This window comes from Antechinus flavipes, chromosome 4 (assembly GCF_016432865.1).
Source record: "Antechinus flavipes isolate AdamAnt ecotype Samford, QLD, Australia chromosome 4, AdamAnt_v2, whole genome shotgun sequence".
NCBI classification, from domain to species: Eukaryota; Metazoa; Chordata; class Mammalia; order Dasyuromorphia; family Dasyuridae; genus Antechinus; species Antechinus flavipes.
In genome coordinates this window covers 10,676,629-10,692,171 of record NC_067401.1, presented here as the reverse complement: position 1 = coordinate 10,692,171, position 15,543 = coordinate 10,676,629, and the positions used below count along the sequence as shown (strand labels likewise).

At 60.3% G+C, this 15,543-nt stretch overlaps 1 protein-coding gene across 2 annotated transcripts; it reads left to right on the top strand.

Annotated features, from left to right (window-relative positions):
- The first annotated feature begins 221 nt into the window (after positions 1 to 221).
- Positions 222 to 15,284, top strand: CAPN10 (calpain 10). 2 transcript variants are annotated; one of them, XM_051999756.1, is made up of 13 exons: positions 222 to 256; positions 1,095 to 1,291; positions 2,787 to 2,918; positions 4,268 to 4,464; positions 5,271 to 5,488; positions 7,040 to 7,181; positions 8,329 to 8,495; positions 8,699 to 8,985; positions 10,467 to 10,669; positions 10,755 to 11,010; positions 12,279 to 12,478; positions 12,707 to 12,752; positions 13,443 to 15,284. In XM_051999756.1, the coding sequence occupies exons 2-13, from the start codon at positions 1,148 to 1,150 to the stop codon at positions 13,470 to 13,472; spliced, it is 2,022 nt and encodes a 673-aa protein (XP_051855716.1). In that variant the 5' UTR covers positions 222 to 256; positions 1,095 to 1,147; the 3' UTR covers positions 13,473 to 15,284. The 2 variants fall into 2 exon arrangements, with proteins under 2 accessions (XP_051855716.1, XP_051855715.1); XM_051999755.1 differs by lacking the exon at positions 222 to 256 and adding an exon at positions 268 to 351.
- Positions 15,285 to 15,543: the final 259 nt, after the last annotated feature.

Sequence of the window (15,543 nt, the reverse complement as noted above, 5' to 3'; positions counted from 1 at the left end):
GTGTGACTCGCAGTCGGAGAAACGGGTTGTCAAGGAAAAGGCAGGGTCGGAAGAGCCGCCCCAGCAGAGGGAGCTAAGCGCCCCGGGCTAGAGGCGGCGACGTCTGCGGCTGCGCGGAGGGCCTGGGCCGGCCTGGGGAAGTGGCTCACCATTGGTCGGCCGTGTCTCGTGACATAACTGAAATGTCTGATTGGCTGCGGTGCGGGAGGAGGGTCGTTGCTGTGGAGACGGAGTGACAGGAGGGAAGTGACAGGAGGTGAGTGACGGTCCGTCCGGGCTCGGGGCGGCGGCGGCGGCTGCAGGAGCTGGAGCGGGAGGAGGAGTGGGCCGGGGAGCCGGGGCCGGGCGGAGGTGAGCTAACAGCCGGGCGGAGGGCATCACTGGCTGGACTGCGACTGTTAAAATTACTGGGGGTTCGGCCCCTCCCCCTTCCGTCAGCCCCGCCCCCTGCTCCCCTCCCCCTTTCCTCCTCGGCTGATGGCATTTAGACCCCCTTTGCGTACCCCTCCCCCTGTCCCCTGCAGTATCATAGACCACTCCCTTTCCCCTGCTCCCCCTCCTCTCTCTGTTTCCTCCGGTATCTAAGACCCTCGTGCCCTTCCCCCTGCCCCTTTCCCTCCAGTATCTTAGATTCCTCTTCTCCCTCCCCCTCCCCTTCTCTTGACTGCTTTGGACCTCTCCTGTCTCCTCCCCTTCTGCTCTCGCACCTTTTCCTACAGGTCAGCCGTGGCCTCCCCGCCCCTCTCCCATATTTTTCCTTGGACCCCTCTCCGACGCCCCCTCCTCCTTGGCATGACTCACCCCCCCACCTGGCTCTTAGGGGCAAAGAGGTGGCCAGCTGCCCCGGGTCAGCGCCGTCCCCTCGGACGCCCCCTGGCCTTGGGCCCCACCTGGATCCCCCTCCTGCCAGCCCACTCAAGCCTGGTCCGGAGCCGCAGTTTCCGGGGCTCTCAGAGGAGGGGGAGGGAGATCTGGGGTTTCCCAAGGGCCGGGTTCCTTCGCTCACAGGGGGAAAGCCCCACAGAGAGCTGCCGGGCTCATGTTTTCATTGAGAAGGCCCCTCTCAGCCAACCTGTCCTGCTTTGGTGTTGCAGTTTCAGGTGGGAGACAAAGTTTTGGCAGCTGCTGCTCCTTTGTGAGACTGAAAATGCCGGCAGAGGGAACAGAGTCCCCGGCTGAGAGAGAGTTCTTCAAGGATGCCACGTTCCCTGCCTGTGATTCTTCCCTCTTCTGCACCTTTTCCACTCCCCTGGCCCAGTTCCGAGAAGAGATCACCTGGCTTCGCCCACAGGTGATGCTGGCGGGTTTACAGGTTTTCCACTGTCCACAACAGAGTCTTCTTTTCAGGGTCTGGATGGGCCTTTCTCAGGCCTTTCTTAGGGGAGGAAGACAGTAGTTTGTATTTCATGAGTTACAGAGTGTCTGTTAATGGTCAGTCCAAGACACCATGCTGAGGGTACTTTAATACTTTGATTAGAAACGATCATTGTGAGCATCCCCCTGCATCCGAAAGGACTCACAAATAGGTTTGCTGAGCCACTGTTTATATTTGAGGAATCCAGCCCAGAGAAGTGCCACAAAATTCAAGATGGTCAAAAGCTTCCGTTTTCCAGTGGAACGGTGCTGGGCCCGGGCCTGGCTTGTTGGGTGATGTTCTTAATTCATGTCTGGGATGAAAATGCCCATATAGTTTCCCAGTAATGAAATCCCAAAGAAGGCTGGGCTGCCTCTGTGTGGGGAGCCCCCCCCCCAAAAAAGCCTTCAGTCCAAAGCAGAGGTTCTGGTAAAAAGGAACCCTGCTCAGATCTACGTCGGTCTAGATAGTCCTCTACGAAGATGCTGGGATTTAGATAACGTGTTTCTCAGGTTGTTGGCAGAATAAACGAAGATATATGATAGTGTCAGGCTTCACAGACATTGCAATGGCCATAACATGTTTTCTCTCTCAAGTTCAAGTTAAGAAGCATTCATTGAGCACCCATGGTGTGAGATGCTGTGCTAAATGTTGGTGATGAAAAGAGAGGGGAGAAAAGCAGCCCCTGCTTTCAATCTCTTCCCCACAAACCCCTGACAGTAGATTTGTTGTTATTCAGTCATTTAAGTCTCATCCAACTCTTCGTGACCCCATTTGGGATTTTCTTGGCAAAAAAAAAAAAAAAATACTACAATGATTTGCCATTTCCTTTTCTAGCCTGTTTTATAGATGAGGAAACCGAGGCAAACACAGTCACCCAGCCAGTAAGTGTCTGAGGCCAGATTTGAATTCGGGAAGACTTCAGGCCCAGCACTCTGTCCCCTACATCAATATTGCTTATTTATAGAGCATAGGGAAGGCCTAAGCTTGTGCTTCTGTGCAGTGTTCCTCAAGGTGTGGAATGCCCTTCCTTCCCCTGGGCATCTAGTAAGGGTGAAGGGCCCTGGGACAACAATGTACCTCAGTGCACCTCACCAGCACAGAGTTGTCAGGACACCAGCACCCTCCACGTGGCCTCATTTCTCAGCCTTTGGATTCAGGCCGTGCCTTTCACTTAGTTGGGCCTTTGAGCACGTCTTCATGTCACTTGTCCTTCATCGCTTTGTACTGGGTCTGGTGTTTTCTACGGGACTCTTCTAATGATCATTAATCTGTACCTCGTTCTGCTTCTCTGCTGTACTGTGAGCGTGGAGGTCAGAAATCACAGCGGTTTCTTTAGTGTGCCAGCAAGGACAGGGGATGCTTTGGAATATTTGACTTGTAACCCTGCTACCTCATTGTGCTCTAACTGGGAAGTTTTTCTTTATTGTAGGAAATTTGCTCAACTCCCCGACTGTTCCCAGATAACCCACAGGAAGGCCAGATAAAGCAAGGGATTCTGGGAGACTGCTGGTTTCTCTGTGCCTGTGTAGCTCTCCAGAAGAACAAACATCTCTTGGATCAGGTAAGAGGGCTCCCCCATCCTTGCTGAGGCTGACAAGCACAGGCTTCTTCCTGTCCTCCGCTGCCACCAGACAGCCCTTGAGAAAGCTAGCGAGGGAGCACTGGCACGGAGCAGGCGGGGAGAGGCCATGGGAGTTTTTGCTGTTTCATTGCCTTTACTGTAGCGGCTCAGGATGGTTAGTTGGAAGTGGGAGGACCTGCCAAGAGGTATCAGTCAGGCTGAGTTTTTTGCTGCCGTTACTAGAAACCAGAAACGGGGGCTCTCGAGAACTCGAAGGGCCACTATAGATGTGTCATCCGCCACACAGAATCGGTTCAGAGAATAAACTTGGACTCTCCACTTGGGGAACCCAGAGTACAAAGTCTATGCAGGCCCAGGAGGCCCCATTTCTTAGTGAATTGGCACAGCTCCCTCCCCACAAGTGGGAGGTTCTTCCTTCTAACGTGGTCTTCCTTGGTCTTCAGTGCCAGCTGAAGGGAATGTGCTTTGCTCACTGGCTTACCTGGATCCAGTTGCTTTTTGTGCCATTCTGATATTTTCCAAGCCCTCCAGTGCCCTCAGGGATTTATGGTTAATGAACTTGAAAGAAAACTTCTATATTTTTGAAAAATTCTCCTGGGGAAAATGTCCCTGCCTGTTGCCATGGTTGCATCTCCTAACATGTTCAGGGGATTGTGGATGACCATGGAGGAAATTGTCCAAAGGCCTAGTTGGCTCAACTCTGCAGACACAGATAGGTTTCTGAGGATTTCAGGGGCACCCAGACGTTTGTCTTTCCGTGTCTTACATTTTTAACAATGTCCAGTAAAAGTGATCCTGTCCCTCCCCGCCATCACTCTAGATATTGGATCACATTGTTGCCTGAGTCACTTGACAGAATGTTGGGCCCGCCATTGGCCACCGTTTCTGTGACGGCGGGCAGTTTGTCCAGTGATGCAGTTGTGTTTGATCTCAGTCCAGTTAGGGGCTTATTTTAGACAGTGGAAGGTGATAGGACGATTCTCAAAACACTTGATCTGACCTGAAATCTCTGACTGAAAAATCATCTTCATTTACACAGTATATTTAAAAAGGAACTTCCAAATATCCCAGACGGCTTTAAGATCATAAGCTTGAGTCTAGTGGACAATCTGCATCTGGAGAGAGTTTTCCACACTGGGACTTCCCACTTTGATGAAATCTCAGTTCCAAACACTAACAGTGTCCTACATGATGACTGAGTCATCTCTTAGCCCTAAGAAAGTGGGCTTGGAAGGAAGGGTTAGTGTGTGGCCAGGCTGTTGCCGTTTCCAGGTCATTTCCCTGTTTTCTCTATTGTGACTTCTCACCGACTCCCTCTCTCCCTACAGGTGATTCCCCCAGGACAGCCCAGCTGGCCGGATCTAGCCTATCGCGGCTGTTTCACCTGCCGGGTGTGGCAGTTTGGACAGTGGGTCGAGGTGACTGTGGATGACCGCCTGCCCTGCCTTGGGGGGCGGCTGTGCTTTTCCCAGTGTCAGACAGAAGATGTATTCTGGCTTCCCTTGCTGGAAAAGGTGTACGCCAAGTAGGTGTGCCAGCAGGCAGGACTCCACTGCAAGGGGTGGGGGAGCAGAGGCCGGAGCCCCTGAGAGGTGCCCCTCTCTTCTGCGTGGCCCGTTTAGCTGGATCCCGGGGAGCAGAGCTGCTGTTTGGGGTTAACTCCGAAGGGAGCGGCAGAGATTCATTTCTGCGTCTTTCATCCCCGCCTGTTTGGGGGGTAGGTTTCAGGACATCACTCCCCAGAGAAGGGGCCGGCCTTTCTCCGCCTTTTTAATTTTTCCAAACCACACCAGCTCTCCTCTTGCTTTTTGAACAGCAGTATTGATCTAAAAGGGAGACGCTGGCAGGAAGTTTTCCTTGGGCCCGTTTCTCGTTATTGTGGGTCCTTATTGACCGGAATGACTGGCTCCCCAGGCCCCACACTTTGTCAATCAGGAAAGCCGAGTCTCTGCCCCCCGGTAATGAGGAGGAGAGCTGAGGCTTACACAGCACTTGGAGGTTACACGGTCTCGTCCGTGAGTTAGTAACTCCCAGTCACTGTGGGCAGGGCCCGAAACCAGTCCTAGACCAGGCGGGCTTGCTCCCGGGGAACTTGATGGAAACTGGGCAGGTAGGAAGTGGGCGGCCCTGGGCAGCATCAGGAAAGATGTATCTGGAGGGAGCCAGGAAGCGTCGGTGGATGACCTCCGAGGTGAGGAGGAAGCCCGCTGAGGGAGGGGGGAAGTAATGAGTGGGGGCAGTGGTGAGGAGGGAGGGCAGCTTGCTCTGGTAGTCGGGACTTAATCGGGGACCACGATGCCCGGCCTCATCGCCGTGGTGCTGTTCTCCCAGGTTCTACGGGTCCTATGAACAGCTGTGGGCGGGGCAGGTGGCAGACGCCTTGGTGGATCTAACCGGAGGCCTGGCGGAAAGGTGGAGCCTGAGGGACCCAGGGGGGCACAGGGAGGCGGCCCGGAGTCCCAGCAGCCTGGAGCCCGCGACCTTCCGGAAGCTGCTGGGCCTCAAGGACCAGTGTGTGATAAGCTGCTCGGTGCTCAGCTCCAGGGGAGGTGAGGGCCGCCGGGGACCCCGAGGGGGGGGGGGGGGGCGCCTTCAGCCTCCAGGCCCGGCTTTAGGAGGAAGAGGCTTTTCAGCCTAAGCCAAGGCTTCCCCCAGGCTGGGTTCCCTCATTGGATCCTGGGTCCCGGACCTCACTTTTTTTGCTGCCGTTACTAGAAACCAGAAACGGGGGATTCTTGAGGACTCAAAGGGCCACTTTAGCCGTGTCATCCAGCACACAGAATCGTTCAGAGAATAAACTTGGACTCTTCACTTGGGGAACCCAGAGTCTGTGCAGGCCCAGGAGGCCCCACTTCTCAGTGAATTGGCACAGCTCCCTCCCCCCAAGTGGGGGGTTCTTCCTTCTAACGTGGTCTTCCGCGGCCTTCAGGCTCCGCTCTCCCATCGGCCCTGCCCCGCTCCCACCCCCAAACACACCTGCGCTCGCACACGCCCCCCCGGAGACCTCCACCGGCCGTTTCTGGGCCTCTTCAGGCCCTCGGCTCCCGATCCCGTTTGTCCAAGCTGAGGGGCCCGTTTTGCTCAGGGTTTTCACCTCCACCGCGTGCTCCCTTCTCGTTTCCTCTTCGTTCTCCTCTCCCTGCCCCTTAGGGTCCTCCTTATTGGACTGTTCACGTCGGTGCAGCACCGATTTGTAAACTGTCAAAGTAAGAAGGGGGCTCAGTTTCTGAACCGAAGCCAGACTGAGCCTTCCCGAGCTCGGGGCGCCTCCCTCTCCTGCTGCCGGCCCCGCGCCCGTTTTCAGGATCCTCTCCCCAGCACAAGCATGGCCAGGATGTCGTGGTCTTTGAGTTGGCCTTGACGTCGCCCTTTGTCTTCCTTTCCATGTTTTGACCCCACGGGAACTCCCAGGCTATGGCTGACCATTGACTAGAAGCCCCCCTGCCGTCCAGTGACTTGCTGGATTTTTGGCTCGATGATGTAGCTGCTGATGAGGAAACAGAGGCCTTTGCTCCGGGGAAAGGAGCCTCTGGAAAGTGGCAGGAGGTTAGGGAGCCCTTGGGGCGGCCAGGAGCGTCCCAGGTCCCAGAGCACCAGGCCTGGAGTCAGGGAGCTTCTCCTTCCCGATTCAAATCTGGCCTCAGACGTGGGATCCTGGGCAAGTCACGCCCTGGCCGCCCTTCTGTCCCCGCCAAATGAGCCGGGGAAGGAGATGGCCACCGCTCCGGGATCTCTGCCAAGAAAACCCCAAAGGGGGTCGTGCAGATTTGGACACAATTAATGAACTAAACAGCAAACAAGGAGAGGGACCCTTGGAACTGTAGCCCCGCCCTCATTCTCAAGGCCTGGCCAAAGCAGCCTGTGAGGGTTACACGGGAGAGAGAGAGGAGAGCGTTTCTGTGGCACAGGAGGCACTTTCTGCCTTTTAACAAAGTCCCCTAGAGACGCCTGCTTTGGCCCCGGCCGCTCCCCAGAGTGAGCCTTTCCTGTGACAGCTGGCAATGCCAGGGTGTGCCCACGGCGTGTCCCGCCAGTGCCAAGGGTGGCACCCCAGGGTCCTCCCCGGCTGGGGCCGGTCACTGCTCTTGTTCTTCGCGCAGGGGCCAGCGAATTGGGGGAGTTTCACGCCTTCATCATCTCGGACGTGCGGGAGCTGCGCAGCAGTCTGGGCAGGGAGGTGCTCCTGCTCCGGATTCTGAACCCGTGGGGTCGGCGATGCTGGCGAGGGCCCTGGAGAGAGGAGTGAGTGGCCGGGGAGGGGCTCCCAGAAGCTAGCTCAGCCCTGGGGGGGGGGCGGGCAGAAGCCCTGGGGATGCCCCTCTGGGACTCCCCCTTTGTGGCCCACATGACCCCAGAGCTCTGGGGTCCTTGTATCGATTGCCGCCGACACCGTATGAAGTCGTTAGTGCAGGTGTTATTTCTGTTAGAAGTCACTGGGGCCCAAAGCAGTGGGAATGGTTGACCCGAGGCCCCGGGCTGGGGACAGAGCCAGCCCTGGAACTGTGGGTGTCCGGCCCTTCTCTCAGTCCCCATCCTGGCCCTTCAGGGCCGGCCCAGAGTCCCAGCCAGCAGCTATGCTGAGCATGTTTGGGTGGGCAAAGCCCTTTAGTAGAAGCCCATTTGATCCTCCCAACAGCCCATTTCTCAGAGGAGGAAGAGAGAGGCAAAGGGCTTTGCCCAGGCTGTCCCAGCTAGGAAGTCGCGGCCATCCCCCAGGAACTGTCCCTCGCATTGCGTGGGCTGAAGCTGCCTGTGTAGCCCCGATCCCGGGAGCTTCTGCTGGAAGTGGGCGGGCTCATGGTAGAGGAAGAGGATGAGCAGAGGGTGGGGGGCTTGGCGGCCCTGAGTCCTCCCGGGCAAGAGAGACCTGGGGCTGGAGGGGCTTGGAAGTCCCGCATCCGATGCCGTCTCAGCTCCTCAGACCCGCACCCGGCTCAGCCCTGCCGGTCGCTTCTCGTCCTCGCCCAGGAAATGAAAGGCTGCTGAGGCTCCCTCCAGCCCCTGCTGTGACTCTGGGGTCGGGGTCTCTGCCCAGAGCCTCTCCCTGTGCCAGGCCCTTCCTCCCGGGCCTGACCCTCTCTGCCCCCCGACTCGCCCGCTGGCCATCCTTTGGCTCTCCCGGGGTGCTCTAGGGCAGGAAGAAAGCAGCAGGAGCCCCTCCGAGGGGCGGGAGAGCTGGGGGAGCTGCCCCCGCCTCTGTGTACCAGGGCAGGACAGGCTGTGCCCCTGAAGAGTCCGGGACGGATGGGAATGACCTGGGATCCCATGACGTAACCGCCGCCAGACTCTGGGGCCTCCGGGAAGTCTTCCTTCTGGCTGTTGGAGGGCGATGGTTGCCCCTCGTGCAGTCAGACACGCAGACGGGGTTAGCCGGGGCGTCTTCTTCCAGGGGCGAGGGCTGGAGCCAGTTGGAGCCAGAAGATGCCGCGGATCTCTTGTCTCAGCTCCAGGAAGGGGAGTTCTGGGTGGAAGAGGAGGAGTTTATCCGGGAGTTTGACGAGATCACCATCAGCTACCCCATCACCGAGGAGGGTCACCTGCAGAGCCTCTACACTGGTGGGTGGCGGGCTCAGGACAGCCCCGCCGCGGTGGGAGGGGGAGCGGCCCCGGGCCCGGGGAGACAGCAGCCCCTCCTCCCATCCTGTGTCTTTGGGGGGCGGCTTCCAGATGTAACCGAGCCCGTCCCTTGAGCACGGGGAGAGGGGGCTGGCCCGCTTTGTTTGCCCGCACTGACACGTCCTGTGCGTTTTTTGTACTAGCAAAGGTGTTACGTCATACCCAGAAGCTGCCCGGGGCCTGGGTCAAAGGGCAGTCGGCCGGAGGTTGCCGGAACAACAGCAGTTTCCCCAGCAACCCCAAGTTCTGGCTGCGGGTCTTGGAACCCAGCGAGGTGTGCATCGCCCTCCTGCAGAGGCCCCAGGTGTGCCAGGCCGACTGGGCGGGCCGGATCCTGGCCCCGCCTCCAGGCCGAGGGGGCAGAGCCGCCCTGAGCCCGCGGGGCCTCCCGGGGAAGGAGCACCAGGCCGTGGGGCTCCACGTGTGGAAGGTAACAGCCGTTCAGCCGGGAAGCCTCTGGCTGAGGGGGCCCTGACAGACTGGCCGTGGGGCGGGGGAGGCCCGGAAAAGTCCCCGTCGGGGACCGGCCGGCAGGTTTCTGGGGCACTTCCCCCATGGCCGGGCCCCGAAAATTACAGTGCATCCCCTTGCCCAAAATCGGACAAAGTCCTGTGCCCGTTCCCAAACCCCACAGAAAGGACGAACGTCCGATGGGCTGCCCGGGGGCCCCTGTCCGGGAGATGGGCCGGAAACACCCCTCGCTGGGTAGAGACCCCCGAGACCCCCGAGCCCTGCACGGTGCGCCCAGGGGGCTCCTTCTGTGACCCCGCTTACAGGCAGAGGTGCTGAGGACAGAGAGGGGGAGCTGGGGCCTGGCTTTGTGGGCGGGGGTCCGGAGCAGCCCTGGCTCTCACCCCTGGGCTGCAGAGCCCATTTTGATGCTTGTGGGGGAGTGGGATTGACAGGGCCCGATGCTCTTCCTGCCTTCTGTGGCTCAGCAGGTTTCTGGGGGCCCCGGGGGCTGGTTGGCTCAGAAGTAAGGGGTCCCTCCTCACCTTGTGATTGAGGAAGGGGAGGGGAGGGAATGACCGTTGCCGAGGTCACCTGAGGTTGGCCGGGCCCCAAGAGCCTCAGTTTCCCCCGGGTGAGCCCTTTGGGGTTTGGCTGTGCTTTGGGAGCCCCCTCCCTCAGCCTCCGTCGCCTTTGCAAAAACAGGAAAACAAGGGGAGGGGGGTTTCCAGGAGATGGTCAGGGGAAGCTCCAAGGAATGAGGGGGGGCGCTTCAGCAGCCCCTCTCTGACCGGCGCCGTTCCCCCCGAGACCCAGAGAGTGCACGTCCTGCTCCTCGGGGGCTGGCAGGGAACCGGGCGAGGCTTGTGCTCCGGTCTCGGCTGGGAGAAGCTGGGAGTTCTCTGTGATTCTATAGAGATTTATACGTGAATCTTCCAAATCTGTGGGAGCCGCTGTCCTCGGGCATCCTCGGGGGGGCCGCCTTTCGGGGAGTCTCCCATCCTGGGCCGGGCCATAATGCCCCTGTCCTGGCACTCTCCGGGACGCCCGGATTTCGGGGGCACTTGGTCCTCCCCTGGGGGGGGGAGAGCAGGGCCTTCCCTGGGGCCCGGGGGGGTGTGAGCGTCCTGGGTCCTGGTGAGTGTGAAGGACCTGAAGGTTCCCTGGCAGTGCCCACGGGAGGCTCCGGCCCCTTAGGAGAGGCCGGCATTAGCGGGAGCTGGGGGCTCCTATACTGAAGTTTGGGGCTCAGCCAGCGGGCTCGCGGCCTCCGGGGAGCAAGGGGACGGGCCAGGTTCTGGTTGGGTTTTTGCAGAGGTTTTATCCGCAGTTTTGAGCAGACCCTGAGCCCTGACCCCTCATCTCCCCCTCCCTGTCTTTTGGGGGGAAGGGATTGGGGGGCAAGGGCCGAGTGGGGCTCACTGGTGGCCCGGGGGCCGAGCCGGCCCTTCTGACCCCCAGGTGGAGAAGAAGCGGGTCAGCCTGCCCGCGCTGCTGTCCGCCCCCCCGGTGGCCGGCACCGCCTGCCACGCCTACGACCGCGAGGTCCACCTGCGCTGCAGCCTCTCTCCCGGCTACTACCTGGTGGTCCCCAGCACCTTCCTGAAGGACGCCGCCGGGCACTTCCTGCTGCGCGTGTTTTCCAGCGGCAGGATCTCCCTCAGGTGAGGCCGGAGAGGGGGACGTCCGGGGCGCGGCTGGGGGCGGGCGGGGGCGCCTCCCCCACCCCTGCTGCTCTCTCCCCGGCAGGGAAATCCAGCCGGCCTCGGCCGCCACCTCCCCCCGCGAAGACCTCGCTGCCGGGGAGTGGGAGACAGTGCAGCTGAAGGGGCGCTGGCGAAGCGGGCACAGCGCGGGGGGCAGCAGGAACTTCCCGTCCTACCCCAGCAACCCCTGCTTCCCTCTCTCCGTGCCCCTGGGCACGGGCCCCCGCAGCGTCCGGGTCACGCTGCGCCAGCACTGCCAGGACAGTGAGTGCCACCCCATCGGCTTCCACATCTTCCAGGTATTCCTCCCGCCTTCTGGGCCCCGGGGGCGTCTCTGTGGGGGGGCTCTGCGTCCGGCCCGGCCATGAGAAGCCGTCCTTCAGTCTCGGGGGCCCAGGAACTGGGGAGCAGGGTCTGCACCGGGTGGGATTTCCCGGCAGCAGCTTTGGGGCCTTTTGGTGACTCCCCGGGACAGGCCGAGTCCCCCAGGGGAAGAAAGTCTGCGCCGGCTTAGGGCTTGCCCGTGGGGCCCCCGGGGCTGCTGGGAGCCGGGCTGGGCGAGTCCGGAGTCCCCAGGGGTCATTTCCCGCGCCCCCTTCCCTGGCTGCCGGGCTTCGGCCCCAGAGCGAAAGGGGCTTTTTGGCGGGAGGCTCCGGAGGGCGTGGCCACCCTGGTGGTGACCTCACCGTTTCCCCCCTGGGACTTTCCCCTGCTTCCCCTGGCACTGAGGGGGGCGGCCGGTGAGCCCCGGGGCTGGGGCACCGCCGCCCGACCTCAGTGGGCCCGGTTTTCCCAGTGCCTGGGTCAGATGTGGGGACGGAGCCGCCCCGAGCCCGGTCCTCCTGCCCCCCTCCTCCGAAGGCCGCCTGAGGCTGCCCTCCCGGCGCCCCCTCCCCATTTCCTTGGAAGCCTGTGCATACACGGCCCTCGGGAGGGAGCCGCTGGAGGAAGAGGCCGCTTCGGGGGTCACCGCATCCTCAGAGACAAAGCAGACCTTCTCCTCCTGCGTGTGTAACAGGCCTCCGAGGCTGGGGGCGCAGACCCAGGCAGGGCCTTCAAGGACGTTAGCAGCCCCCCAGATCCCAAGGGCCCGAGGGCTGCCCAGCCTCCCCGTCCCCCATTAATTGGTGCCCTCTCCCCTGTGGTATCTGGGGGGCGAACATTCCTCCCGCTGATGACCCTCCATCCAGTGGGCTCAGGGAGGATTCCCTAACCTGGGGGTGCAGCAGGGGGGCGGGGGTGAAGGGGGATCTGGGGGGGCTTCTGCCCAGGTGAGACATCAGCCCTGGCAGCCCCAGAGCCGGAGCACTTTGTGGGGGCCCAGGAGTCCCAGGCCGCCTCTGCTTGCCTTCCTGCCTGAGCTCTGGGTGGGCCCGGGAAAGGAGCCCTAGGCCCCCTGAGGAAGGAGTGGGGCTACAGGCGGGTGTCCCGTGCCCCTGCCCCCGGCCCTCCTGCCAGGCTGGGAAGCAGCTTCTCCGGGCGCATTTCAGGCCCGAGACGAGCAGCGCCGCAAAAGCTACGAGTTTTCCCCCAAGGAGTGACCGGGGCGCCTCCTCCCCCTCCGCAGATGCCGGAGAGCGGCTGGCCGCGGGGGGCCGCCTCCCTGCTCCACCTGGAGCCCCTGCTCAGCTGCGTGCCCCACCGCTACGCCCAGGAAGTGAGTCGCCTGTGCCGGCTGCCCGCGGGCACTTACAAGATCGTGCCCTCAACCTACCTGCCCGACACCGAGGGAGAGTTCACCGTCGTCATAGCAACCCAGATAGACAGGTGCGCCAGCCTCGAGGCCCCTCCCCCAGCTCGGTGAAGGGCCCCAAGGGTGGGTGCAGGGAAAGTGGGAGCCTGTGTGAGGACCCCGGAAAACCAGCTTCCGAGAGCAGGGAGGGAGGGCCCTCAGCAGGTCACCCGAGGGTCCCACATCCTCTGAGCCGGCGCAGTCTCCCGCAGGGTCTGGCTTGTGGGGGGGCCATCTCCTGACCAGCGTTTCCCCCTCTGTAGGAGGCCGATTCGGAGCCAGGAGACCCTGGGGCAGCTCCTGCAGGAGGTAGGGATCCTACCAAGGGACTTCTGGGGAGGGGGGCTCGGCCCAGGCCGGGGCGTCCTCCCCCGCCCCACACGCAGAGACCCCCCTGTTCCTGGGCTCAGCGGTGTCCGCAGGGGGATCTGGGCTTCAGAAAGAGCCGCAGAGTTAGGAGTCTCCCGGGCACCCACGGTCCCACCCGGGCCCGTTCTGGAGGGGAAGAGGTGCCGCCTGCCGGTCCACGTGTCGGGGCAACAGACTGCCTGGCATCGGACCGTTGTCTAACCCTAAATGCGCCAGCGGGGGCGCCCTCACACGGGACCTCTAAGTGCTGAGCCCCGGGCACGTGGGCACTGGCGGCTCCGCTGGGCCACGGGCCTCCTAAGTTGGCCTGCCCCGGCCTCCATGTGTTTGGGCCCGGCCTCCAGTCTGCCCAGGCTGCCTTCTCCCCTTGCCTCCCAGGGGCACTTCAGTGTGGGGCTTTCTTAGGGTTCCCAGAGTCTCCACCTTCATCTTCCTGCATTCTGCACCTTGGGGGGGGGTGAGCCCCCCCTCCCCGTTTGCCCCAGGAAGGCACTAGCAGAGCTGGAGGGGCTGGGCAAGGGCAAAGGCTTCTGCAGATGCCAGCCTGGGGCGCGCCCCTCTCTGGGGGGCTCACTCTGGGGAGCGGGAGAGTCCTTGGCCTGCTGACCAGCAGCGTCCCCTCCCCTGCAGGTCTCCTTCACAGCAGTGATGAAAAGGTAACTGGCAGTGCCCCGAGGAGCGCTTTCGGCGCCGAAGGCTGAGGCCCTCGAGGGCACCTGGTGCCACGCTCTCTGCCGCGGCCGCGCGGGCTCCTGTCTGCCCCTCCCCAGTGCCCCGCACCTGATATACCTCATTTCTTCAGCTCCACGTTGCCAATTTTTCAAGCCTTGATTTTATAGAGACCTCACTGTACTTGACTGGAACATCCCCTCTCATAGAAGAACCTCAGGCTTGTGGGAAGCCAGGAGCCCCTGCTCCTCTCCTCCAGCCCCGTCCCCAGGGCGCCAGGACTTCCTGCCATGGCCAGAGGGGGGAAGCCCTGGGACCCTGGGCCAGAATGCTGGGTTGAAAATTGTATCAATTCATAGCTGGAGGCTATGCTGCGCTGCTGGAGGAGCTTGGAGAAACCACTTTACAAATGAGGACATGGGACCCTAGAGGAAAGACCCCCGAGGTCTTGTAGGTGGGGGGTCGCCACGGCAGCTCCACCGCTCCCTCCCGGAACGGGAAATGATTTCAGCAGAGAGGCTCCAGGACCGTGGCGGCTCAGATTGGGGGGCGGCAGGAAAGGAGAGGCCGCGATCTGTGCCGGTTCCAGCTGTGATGGGAGCGAGAGGAAGATCAGGGAGGCAGAGGTGACCCTGGCTGGCCCAAGGTGGGTCAAGAACGGGGCCTCAGGGAGAGGGCAGGGGGCTGCTCCAGTACTGGGGTTTTCTCCGGCAAGAAGTACCTGGGGACTGGGAAAGAGGCGCCAAAATGGCCAAAGGGAGCTGAAACCCAAGACGAATCAGGAAGTGGAAGCAGCGCTCTTGGCTCCCAGGGACCAGACAAGGTCCCTCTTAGGGTGGGTCTTCTTGGAAAGCTTCTGGAGAACAAATCTGGAACAAAACTGGCTGGATTTTCGAAATGGGGAACGGGCTGGAGCCTTCTGCCGTTTACTGGAACCGTGGCTCGGAGCCCGGAGTTCTCAGAAATGTCATTCCGTTCGGCAAGCAGTGAGTGCTCAGTTTGTGCAGGACACTCTGCTGGGCACCGGGGGGTGGGGAAGGACAATAACATGGCCCCTGCCCTCAAGGCACTGACTTCTCTGTGGGGCCAAATCCCACATATACGTCCCGAATGTTTGGAGAACAACTGAACAGCCGGGAACCAGCCCCTGAGCCCTGAAGGGAGCGCTGGCCAGAAGCTGAAGAGACCGATTTTGACTTGTTATGGGGGAAAACTGGCCAAGAGCGCTCAGGTGCCCGCCAGAGGAGGCGTCCCTCTCCCCGGGGCCTCACTTGGACACAGGCCCTGGCACAGATGTTGTGGAGGAGGTCCCTGTTCAGGAATCAGAGGGACTGGGCAGCCCTGTGGTCTCTTCCAGCATGAGACTGAGAGAACCTGGTTCTCATGGCGGCTGCTATCAAGGACCTCTGACTTTCCTCGGTGTGGTGCGTACCAAGATGCAGATTGCAGCCCATCTCTTAACACCGTCTCACACTGATGGAACTGCAGAGAAGCCAAGGGACCCCCTGCCAGCCAGCGCTAAGTGTTAGCATATGGCCCCGGTTCTCCGGACTCCCGAGTTCAGCACTGTGTCCTCTACGTTGCACTGCCTCTCTTGACGTCTGCAATATTCAAAATCATCTCCTGGTGAATGCAGAAAGATGCTCTAGCATCAGGAAGAAATGTATTATGAAGCTGTTTTTTATTTGAAACATTTTTAAGATTGTAATTTTTATAATAAACACATAAATTTTAAAAAAAAATTAAGTTTTATTTAAAGTTGCCATGACGGTGCTAATTAAATAAATTACACTTTTATTTTGACATGGTTTTAAATTATTTTTGTTGTCCAACTCTCATGTCATGTCCAATTCTTTGTGACCTTTTTGGGGGTTTTCTTGGCAAATCTACTGAAGTAGTTGGCCATTTCTTTCTCTAGCTCATTTTGCAAATATGGAAACTAAGGCAAAACAGGGTTGAGGGACTTGCCCAGAGTCATATAGCTTAGTAGGTGTCTGAGGCTGGATTTGCATCATAAAGATGTCTTCCTAATTCCAAGCCCAGTATTCTACCCACTGGGCCA